Source organism: Rhopalosiphum padi, chromosome 3 (genome assembly GCF_020882245.1).
Source record: "Rhopalosiphum padi isolate XX-2018 chromosome 3, ASM2088224v1, whole genome shotgun sequence".
Taxonomy (NCBI): Eukaryota; Metazoa; Arthropoda; class Insecta; order Hemiptera; family Aphididae; genus Rhopalosiphum; species Rhopalosiphum padi.
Genome location: NC_083599.1, coordinates 1,928,754 through 1,940,428, shown reverse-complemented (window position 1 = coordinate 1,940,428; position 11,675 = coordinate 1,928,754). Strand labels below are relative to the sequence as shown.

The 11,675-nt window shown below is 29.8% G+C and overlaps 2 protein-coding genes across 2 annotated transcripts; both read left to right on the top strand.

Moving 5' to 3' along the window:
- The first annotated feature begins 905 nt into the window (after positions 1–905).
- LOC132923985 (putative leucine-rich repeat-containing protein DDB_G0290503) lies at positions 906–4,626 on the top strand. The gene is made up of 6 exons (XM_060988024.1): positions 906–1,048; positions 1,112–1,220; positions 1,279–2,837; positions 3,172–3,767; positions 3,831–4,032; positions 4,095–4,626. The coding sequence occupies exons 1-6, from the start codon at positions 906–908 to the stop codon at positions 4,354–4,356; spliced, it is 2,871 nt and encodes a 956-aa protein (XP_060844007.1). The 3' UTR covers positions 4,357–4,626.
- A 2,351-nt stretch (positions 4,627–6,977) lies between these two features.
- LOC132923983 (uncharacterized) lies at positions 6,978–8,063 on the top strand. The gene has a single exon (XM_060988023.1). It carries the CDS (start codon positions 6,978–6,980, stop codon positions 8,061–8,063), a length of 1,086 nt encoding a protein of 361 aa, XP_060844006.1.
- Positions 8,064–11,675: the final 3,612 nt, after the last annotated feature.

Here is an 11,675-nt window from a genome sequence, read left to right as displayed (position 1 = left end):
ATGAGACGAGTGATAAAAGTCAGCACGAATAACATCCGGTTATTATACGATTTTTTTATAATTTCAATAAATATCCAGTATAAGAGTAGAACAATAAATTGATTTGTATTAAATAATTATGTCAATTGACTTGAAAACAAACACTACGAGATTTCTTTGACGAGTAGGTATAATAGAAAACGGGAATCAGTAATTTCTATATTATAGAATATATAATTCCACTTTTATAAGCTTATATACAGTTAATACAGTATACCTGCATGCAACCGATGAGAGTAAGATAAAAACTGATAAATTATATAAGTACTTACAACAGATTTAATGCTAACATTACCTATATTATCTAAACGCGATTAAATTTATTTTATGAAAAAATCTAAAGTCGCTATGTTGAAATGGCTCCAAGCCGAAATGTCCGGATCCACAGATAAACGACCGACTTCGTTATGAGCAAGCCAGTCATCGATGTTCAGGTAAAATATGTTAAATGTACGCAAACGAGTTGCAGCGACCCTTAGTTACCAAAATTTGAACAGGTCTAAAACTATGATCGTAAATTTAAAAAAAAAATTGTATTCAATTTTCTAGAGCTAAAGTTGTATTACCTAGTTTATAAATTTCAAATAAAATTATATCTATGATTATGTCAAGTATTCCATTATTTTTATCTAAGTCATTATTAAATTGTTCAAATTATTTTCTTACAATTTAATTTTTCTTCGTTATAATCTCTGAGCCATAATAATTTAAGAAATTGATTACTTCTTAGAATTATAATTTCCATAGAAACAAACGATATTATAATTATAATATATGAACAACAAATTGTTTAAGTTCAATTATTTTAGTAATTTCGTACATGATAAAAAAAAAAAATAATAATAATATCTATTCAAATTCAAGGTATGGATAATTGTATTGGAGCAGAGTGTATACATAATTCTAATTACTTGATTGATAGCTGTACCATATTTAATAAAAAAACGAATCTAAAAACGGAAAACCAACATTTAAAAAATGATGAACAAGTCTTAGGAAATGGAAACCAGTAAATATTAAAACTAAAAAATATTAAATTATTTATTATTTAAACATGTTAAACCATAAATAGTTTTATTGATGAAATTCTAATGCGGAATGACCACGAAAAAAATGATTTAGAAAAAATAAATTTGTTAAGTTCTTTGTTGTCTGAAAAAAACAATGAAGTTATTAAATTGGTATGTGTATTTTTAATAAATATTGTAAATAACTCAGATATAATTTGTAAATGTTTAGGAAAGGCCAAGTTATTGTTCAAATTCTTGTATTACTAAATGCTCATATGAAAACAAACCACTACCAGACTGTATAAATAAAAATAATATTACTTGTAAAGCACAACAATTGTTTTGTGAAATTGAGGAATTTTGTTCAAAAGAACCATGCAATCCAAATAACAAACTATTGAAACAATCAAGTATTAATATTTATTCTTTAATCGAGGAAATTGAAATATATAGTTCAGCGTTAAAATATAACCAAAAGAAATTTGAATGTTGTTTTAAAACATTAAACGAAGAACGAGAAATATCTAAGAATAAAGATTCTGAGTTATGCAGAATGAAAACAGATTTATCTATTCTCGCAGACAAACTCAAAGAAATCATTAAACATAATAATTTTTTGAGTTGTAATATAGACAAAGTTTCAAAAGATTTATTGTCTAAAATAATAGAATATAAAGAGTTGTTGAAAAAATCAGATGAGCTAAAAGAACAGTTAAACAACGTGGAATACTGTTTAAACTTGAGGATTGACGAAAGTAAATGTATTAAAAGAGAATTAAGTGAAAAATGTCAAATTATTGAAGCTGGAATAATAATTAAACAGGAGATGGAATTTAAATTAAGAAATTTGGAAAAAAAGTTAGGAGAATCAAAAAAATTAAATAATATTTGTAACAATAAATGTAACGATTTAATTTTACTAAATTTAAATCTTGAAAATAATTTACAAAATGAAAAAAATTATAATTGCAAGAAAGCTATTTATATTGATGATTTATGCAAAAAAATATATAATTTGGAAACTATAATAAAAGGTATTGAAGACCACAAAGTGTTGTATACAGAGGAAATTTCTATACTTAAAACCGACAAATATGAAGCAGAACTAAAACTAAAGGAATTTAATAGTATGATTAATACACAAAAAAATAAATTAGCTATTACCATATCTGAACTAGCTTATACTAAAGAATCTCTAAAAAATAAAAACGATTGCCAGATTCAAAAAATTCAACAATTAGAACATAACATTGAAAACTATGAAAAAGAAATGCAATGTTATAAAGTACAACATGATATTTTAACAAATCAATGTATGTTAAGTAATAAAGATCTATCAGAATCTCAAAAGATAATTAAAATGTTAGAAACTAAAATTAACGAAATCGAGAGAGAATATAAAATGACACTCCATAGTTTAACTCAGGAATGTGATCAACTGAAAAGTGAAAACTGTAAATTCTTGGAAAAAATCAACGAATTAAATGAATCCATAATATGTGTCAACAAAGCGGAGAATCACGTACGAAAAGATTTAGCTGCATGCAACGAGAAACTATTGATTGCAAATGATGAAATAAGTAATTTTGATCTAGAGGTAAAATGTATTAACACGAAATTGGAAACAACGACTGAAAAACTAACACGCACTGAACGAGAACTAGAAGAGATAAAGTTAAAATTAAATAATGAAACGCATCTTAAAGATAAAATAAATGAAAAATATTGTAGTATAATGTATGATTATTCGTGTCCTCAAGAAAAGTGTCTGATTGTCGATAATAACAGGTTATTGGTTTCGTAAATCATAGTATCTATTAATTTATAGATTTTATGAAAATGGTTATTTTTTATTATTTAGGCTTTGTTCCTTAATATATTTAAAATATTTGTTTTTACTGTATACGTGATTTTAAATTTATATCATTTCTCAAAAATCACTGAATAAAATTGGCTTATTATTCTCAACGATACAGTCGTAAAATTAAACCTACGAAATATTTTGTAAAATGTAGGTTTACTTTAATTTATTTAACTTAAGAAATTAAAAATAAGGATTGTGATGATATTTTTATTATATTATTCTATATTTATGATATAATGGTATACATTATGATTACAGACTCAGTAATCCAAATTTGATGTCATGTAAGATTGCGAGAAATGCTAATGATGGTGAACAAATAATACATTTAAACCTAGTCGACGCTGGTTCACAGACACATATGTGTCCGATCATATGTCAGCCTATAACATCAACATTTCACTCTATTACAAATAATTCCAATCCTTGCAAATCTAAACAGTGTGACAACTGTAATAGTTGTATTAATTCATGTGATTCCGATAAAATTGGCAATAATCCATGCCAGATGGATTTCAAGAAAACATCTCTTGTTAGCGCTTCTGATAATTGTTCTTGTTTTGGTAAATCAAAAGTCTCAACACAATGTTTTGGTTTTTTATTTGATAAAGAAAATCTTCAATGTCAACTGAATGAAATGAAACTACTGTTAAAAAAAAAAGAAAAGGCAGCAAAGAAAGAATTATGTGACACAGAACAGATTTATTACAATAAGGATATGATAATAAAAAAATGTCTAGATGACACAAGGAAGCAATACCAACAACAATTGGATGACGCTAACGCTCAATTAGAAACATATGAAACAGCAATTCTGTATAAAGAATATGAATTGAAAAACTTTCAAATACGAGGTAAAATAATATTTATTTAAATATAATTTTAATAATATGAACAATTTTAAAATTATTTAAAAGAACATCAATTCAAAATGGAAATGGAGAAACTTAATGAAACGATACAAAACAAGGATAAAAAAATCGAATATGAACAAAAACAAGTAGTTTCTGCAAGTAATAGTAAGAAAGATTATGAAGAACAATTATTAAGTCATCAAAAACCAACGGAATTAGAAAAATTAAACAAACATTCGTCTGCTGAAAATCTCCAATTACTCACGTAAACACAGATTAAACGCGTAAGCTATGTATGTAAGCTATAAAAAAATAATTATGTTTTAGCGATGGCAATAACAATATGAATGAAATGTTTTCTGAGTTGGACAATAAAGTAGAAATATCTCAAACATTAACGAAGAAAAAACGAATTTCGACCAGGAAAAATGTTAATAAAAGTGTTTGCGCATTGAAAAAGACAAAGAAGACCGAAATGAAAAAAAATAAATATGGTCCCAAATTGAATTTACCTTGTTGTATTGGATCAAAAAATCCTTGTAATAGACAAAAAATGTTAAACCTACATAGAGATGGTGGTTTAGAATGACGGGGTGATAAAAATGGAGTTTCACGAAAAGTCGACGATTAACAAAATTAATAAGCGTTAAAAATCACAAACGCAAGGAGAACATTGAAAGATGAATTACTTCAGTTTTAGTGTTGTGATAAACAAGTCAAATATTATAACACAAGTAACAAAAATCTAAATCGGTTAAGTCAGGATAGGTACTACAAGAGCCAGCATTTCAAATGAATGATACAATTATAAAATCCGTTTGTTACAATTAAATACAAAATGTATTGTTGTTATGTAATATATTGATTTGTATTGAACTATAGCGGGGTTTGTATATATTTTGCTGTATGTTATATTTTGTGTGTTTGGCACATTATGTACTAAGTTTCTATCACCACTGTTCTCCTGTTTGTAGCACGTAGTAGGGCAGCAACGATAGAGCATTATATGTATAAAAACTAGTCTCTAAAGACAATACTTATTTTTTCTAGACGACACCGTTGGCAGTTTTTTTTTCTTTGTTATAAGACCATGTGCGTAATTGTTATAGCCTTTTATTGTGTGCTGTGATCGGCAATGGTTTTTTATTTTACTCGTATTATATCGTCTGGTAATTATGGTTCGGCAACTCTAACTTGTATATTAATGTATTTATTAATTATTTTGTATTATTAGTTAAGGGTTGTCAATTTATAAGTATACAAATAATTCTGGCACCTTGTGTCTACTGGATCAGCATTGACGATAAAAGTGGTATTTTTTGTTAGCTATCTTTAATTGCTTGTGATTTATACTGTATCGTGTGGCCACGTAAGTTATTGTTATTGTATGAGTTGACATTGGCGTTACGAGCCCGAATCATATTAATAATAAAGAAGAATCCACGTAAGTATTAAAGTATTTTATATCTATTTTGCAAATTCTTTAAATTTTATTGTACAAGACGCTTTAAACTATCAACAATATCAGATATAATAAGTATAACTGCTTTCACAATACTTCATAGACTTCTTGTCGAAAAACTTACCTAAACACAATATTAATAGTGATAATAAATAAAAACAGTATGTCATTATGTCAAAATAAATGATATATTTTATTGCGTACAAATTATAACATTGTAAAATAAATATTTAATAATGAACATAATAAAAGGAACTTCAACAAACTTAGGAAGTATAAAATAATTAGTCCATTTAACAAATATGATTAAAGAAACTCTAACAACTTAAATATACATAAAATAAATAATCCACTGTTTTGTAATGATATAAAAAGAAAATAGGTAAGTGATAACTGGTTAACATAATTTAACAAATTAAGTAAGTTTAAAATAAAAAGTTCTCTGTTTTTAACATCATATAATGAAAATAAGTTAATATATTTATCAACCAAATAAAAAATAAAAATAAAAATGTTGTAATAAAATGATTCAACAATTATTATGAGCAATTATAATAAGTAATAACCAATCATTTTGATTTATAAATATTGTACGGGCCGGGTTACCTAACTACTTCGCGTAACGGCACGCATACACCGGCCGACCTGTTTAAAGTGTGTATAATGTAAATTGCACCCAACAGGAGTTGGACAGGGTCGCCGAGCAAAACCTGTGAGTGCTAGTATGTGGGTGGCGTGTGTATGTGTGTAAACTTAATGCTAATTGACAAGGTAACTCTAAGAAAATGGTAACGCAGTATAGAATTGGTAAAAAACAAAATATAATATAGTAATAAACAATTACGGCCCTTTTGGCCCAACAATAAAAATGTGAATAATAAATAAATCACAAAGGTAATAAAATGCGGACTTTTTGGCCCAACAGAATAGAATATTTAAATATAATATTAAGTGCAGCTATTAGAGCTGTACTCGTATACAATTGCATTAATATAATTTAAACATCAATAAAGTATAGCCGCTTTGGCTCAATAGAGTAAGTCTAACAATGATATAATACTAAATAAATAAATATAACTCACAGTTTTGTCGGAGCACTGCTGGCCAGCCGCTACCTATGCCTATAGAAAAATTGACACACACGACACGAAAATAATAAAATATAAAATAAAATCCAAATAAATAATTGGGACGATTAGCGTCTTAACATAAACACAATTAATACGGCGGTTCGCGCGCGTACACAATATAATAATGAAATAAGTGGCGATTCGCGCCTACGAAATATAATATGGTCCGGGTTGACAATGCGTAACAACAGTACGAGCGAGACTGGTTCAGATTACGGCGGCCGTGTTAAAAACTGCGCGCACCAGCGAGTCGGTACGGCGGCAGATAACACGCCGTCGTAATTTACGTAATACAAATTATATAATTCACGCGACAATTAATTATAATACACAAACAAAAATAAATATAAAAATAGTGGCTGATGCGCGTGAGTGTGTGTGTGTGTGCGTGTGTCGATCGGCGACGGCTATTGTAACCGGAACGCGCGTACAATATAATAATATATTAATATAATATAATTTAATATAGTTATGCCGCTATTATGCGGCGCCAACATCCTCCCCCCGTCGAAAGTCTTGGATTTCAACTGCCTCTTCATCCTAATCCTTGTCAGTTGGTGTTGGCGGAGCCTTCTAAGTGAAGTTGCATGGATTTTAAGGTTCATTAGTTATCTAAAAATGAAAAAAGGGTTGGAAGTGCCAAAATACTTGACCGTAACCGAGCTGAGAGCAGCAGAGATGGCAGTGTTAAGGCAAGTTCAAAAAGAAGTGTTCACAAAAGAGATATTGGAGTTGGAAGCAGGTAAAGGTTTAGCAAGGAACAGCAAGTTAAAGGGACTGTCACTGTATTTGCATGATGGCTTGATATTAGTTGGTGGACGTCTACGACATGCCCAAATTCCTCAACGCCAAAAGCATCCAATAGTTTTACCAGCTAGTCATCGAATAACAAGGCTGATCTTCGAACATAGACATCGGGAGTTACTCCATTGTGGGCCACAGGCACTGTTGGCGGACATTAGACGTGTTTACTGGCCAATAAAAGGACGAATTACGGCACGATCGGCCATATTGAGATGCGTAAGATGTGCGAAAGCAAAGCCACAATTCACGCAGCCGCTGATGGGGCAACAACCACGTCAAAGAGTCGAAATCTCACGCCCATTTGCTGTAACAGGTGTAGACTTTGCAGGGCCACTTATTATTCGGAGTGGATTGCGTCGAATATCCGGAATAAAGGCCTGGATATCACTCTTTGTGTGCTTTTCCACAAGGGCTGTGCATCTTGAAGTAGTAAAAGGTCTGGACAGTGCTGCGTTTGTAGCAGCGCTTCGGCGTTTTATGACACGTAGAGGACGCTGCGTCAAAATATACAGTGACAATGGAACCAATTTCATAGGTGCCCAGAAAGAGCTCAACACTTCGATCAATCAAAGTATACCAATGTTAGCCAAAGAAGGTATTGAGTGGCATTTCAATCCACCGTCTGCTCCTAATTTTGGTGGTTTATGGGAAAGTGCGGTAAAAAGCACTAAACACCACTTAACGCGCATGCTCGGCGAAACCAAGCTCATTTTAGGGAAACTTAACACATTACTGTGCCAAGTCGAGGCATGTTTAAACTCACGACCACTTACACCAATGAGCCATGACCCTTCAGAACTAGAAGCACTGACACCAGCCCATTTTCTAATTGGGGGGCCCATAACGTTAATGCCTGAAGTGGATTTGACGCAGGAAACTCCAGGGGGTATGCGAAGATAGAAATACGTACAGCACTTGAATCAACTGTTCTGACAAAGATGGCATGCTGAATATTTATCGCAATTGCAAGATCGAGGAAAATGGACAACAAAAAAGAGACCATTGAGGATTGATGATATTGTAATAATTAAAGAAGACCATGTGCCACCTATCAGATGGAAGCTCGGTAGAGTCATCAATAGGGACCGGATTTATATGCAAATGCATATATGTATTGGAATAAACTTTTTGAAATCTGATGAAAATTTTCCCCGATTTCGATCACTCTTATTAAAATAACACCAATTTTATTTTACATATTTCAACGTTTTTACCTATTAAATACATATTGAATGCATATTTGTAGTTTTATAGTGCATATTATTATTTATAACACATATATTCGGTTTTCGTCGTATTTTCACGTTCACAGACACATAAAATCGATAAAATTGACACCGGTCGTTATTTCCAAAGATAAGATTACATACTTCATATAGTCATATACTCATATGCAACATATATATATATATATATAATATGAAATTTGACTATTTTAATTCATTCATAATTTAATGATACATTTTACATTTTTATATATATCTCATTAAAAATTAAGAAAATTAAAATTTGTTACATAATATGTTTTAAATATAATAACATTGTCTATAAATTATGTTCTTACATACATCTTCTTATTTATTATAATTTACAAGATATATTGACTTTTGTGTATGAAAGTACTATTTTATCAAAATTATATTATGGATTTTTATAAATACACATTACACATTGCACACAATCACAGAAATCATCAGATTATTTGAACATTACAAACATCGTTATGTCAAATATTATCGTATTTTTTCTAGATAAGAATGATATGGATTACAATCCACGAGTCTAATAAATTTTTATTAATAATATTGTGCAGTCGTGTTTGTTACGGTGCGTGATTAGTTGAGTACCTCGTTTGTTGTTACGTTTTTTTTTATTTTGCAAATATGTCAAGAAAATTACGAGCTGATGATCAAATATTTTTGATTGAGTCACCATCTACCCAAATATTAGGCTCAAAACTCCCGTCGATTGGACAAGTGCTTTCAGTATTTTTTTATAATGTGAGAACAGTAAAACTTAATACTAGAGAAAGTGCTTCGTTAGCCGTTCGTGAGTGCAATATTTTTTGGGAAAAAGCTCGAATTCCTGTCCGAGCAGTTCAACATTGCATTAATAAACTTTTGAATGTGTACGAAGAATGGCGTGCTCTACAAAAAAATTCACAAAAAGTAGGTGATTCATTTAAATTAAAAGAAACAGAATTCATAAACAAACTGAACAATTTATTTGATATTGCACATGTTAATGCTTTAAATATAATAAAAATTGAAAATGACAAACAGTTTTTAATTAATCAAAGACTTCCTGGTCGAATTGGTTGTCTTGGTGGTATAGACAAAAAGTTACTTGAAAATGAAAACAAAGCAAAAAAACGTAAATATAGTGGAATAGAAAAGCTAACAGATCGAAAACTTCAATTATCAAATTATAATGCAACTGAAATTCAAAATCAGTTATCTGATATGTCTTTAAGTTCATCGTCGTCATCGTCAGATTCTGAATACACACAATGCACTAGTATACCGATGACAGTATCAGAAAAAAAAAAGGGGCCGCAAAAATTTTATTTCTCCAAAGCTTGTTGCTGCATTAGATCGATGTAAATTAAGTGTACGGGACTCAGTTTATATTATTCAAGCAACAGCTGAAGCATTGGGTAACAATGTTGATAATTTGGTTATAAATAAATCGTCTATACATCGATGCCGCGATGCTTTACGAGTTGAACGCGCCAATAAAATTAAAACCAATTTTCAAAGTTCTGTTCCTAGTTATATAACTGTACACTGGGATGGAAAAATACTACCGACGTTAAATGTTAGAGACTCGGGTATTGATAGATTACCAATTGTTTTAACCAGTAAGAATCAAGATTTGCTTATTGGTATCCCAAAGTTGGAAAAATCAACGGGAAAAGAACAAGCTAATGCTATATATTATGCATTAGAAAATTGGGGCGTAACAGATGTTGTTCAAGCTCTATGCTGTGATACCACCGCTTCAAATACAGGGCGTTTAAATGGTGCATGCCTTTTATTGGAGCAAAAATTAGGAAGAGACTTACTTTACCTACCATGTCGCCACCACATATACGAAATAATTTTACGTGGCGTTTTTGAAACTGTACTTCCTCATACAACGACAAGTCCTGATATCCCACTATTCAAAAAGTTTCGAAACAATTGGAATAAAATTGATATTACAAATATAACTTCTGGTATAAACGACCTTGAGTGTTGCACTGCTTTAGAAGATGTACGAAATGATATTCTCCACTTTTGTCGATCTATGTTGCAAAATAAATGTTACAGAGATGACTATAAAGAATTACTTGAGCTATCTATAATTTTTTTTGAATGGTAATTTGGACAACAAATTTAAAATACATCCACCTGGAGCAATGCATCAAGCTCGATGGATGAGTAGAGCTATTTACTGTTTAAAAATATATCTATTCCGAAATCAATACTCTTTATCATCTTCTGAAAAATACGCTATTCGTGATATTTGTGTTTTTATTGTTCGATTTTATTTGAAAGCTTGGTTCAGCTGTACCGCAGCAGCTAGAGCACCGGCAAACGATTTAAATTTTATAAAATGTTTAAAACTATATGAAAATGAACACGCCAAAATTTCAAAAGCCGCTATAGCAAAAATTAGTAATCATTTATGGTACTTAACAGAAGAGACAGCAGCATTAGCTTTCTTTGATGACACATTATCAAACGAAATCAAAAAATTAATGGTACAGTCACTTAACAATGATGGAATTCTCCAACCAACTAAGCGTCTTATTGTTTTATTTCAAGATCTTGGCGAAACTTTTTCAGGTATATTATACTATTTATATTATCGTTTTTGATATTTAATTACGTAAGTAATATTATTAATAGAAAAAAAAATATTTTTTTTTGTAGAAAAAACACTGGCCTCTTTTATATCAAAGAACAGTATGAAATTTTTTTCTCGATTTAATATTAATACGGACTTTTTGAATGATGATCCGAGCACATGGGACACTCAAATTAGTTATTTACACGGGAAAGAAATTGCATGCTCACTAAAAGGAAAGAGCAGTTAAACTTATGGAAGATTTTCACGGAAGTTTAACCAAAGATGATAAGAATTCTGAGTTGCTATTACAATGTATACAAAAACACAGAAGACTTTATCCTGATTGTAAAAAGGAAACATTGAAAAAACAATTTTAATTAATAAAAATTTATAATAATATTTTAAGAAAAAAAATACTTTCATACACAAAAGTCAATATAACTTGTAAATTATAATAAATAAGAAGAAGTATGTAAGAACATAATTTATAGACAATTTTATTATATTTAAAACATATTATGTAATAAATTTTAATTTTCCTAATTGTAAATGAGTTATATATAGAAATATAAAATGTATCATTAAATTATGAATGAATTAATATACTCAAATTTAAAATTCAAGTCGGCACGGGTTAACCTTAATAGATTGACTCGAAACTGTTTGTAGTTCATTTTT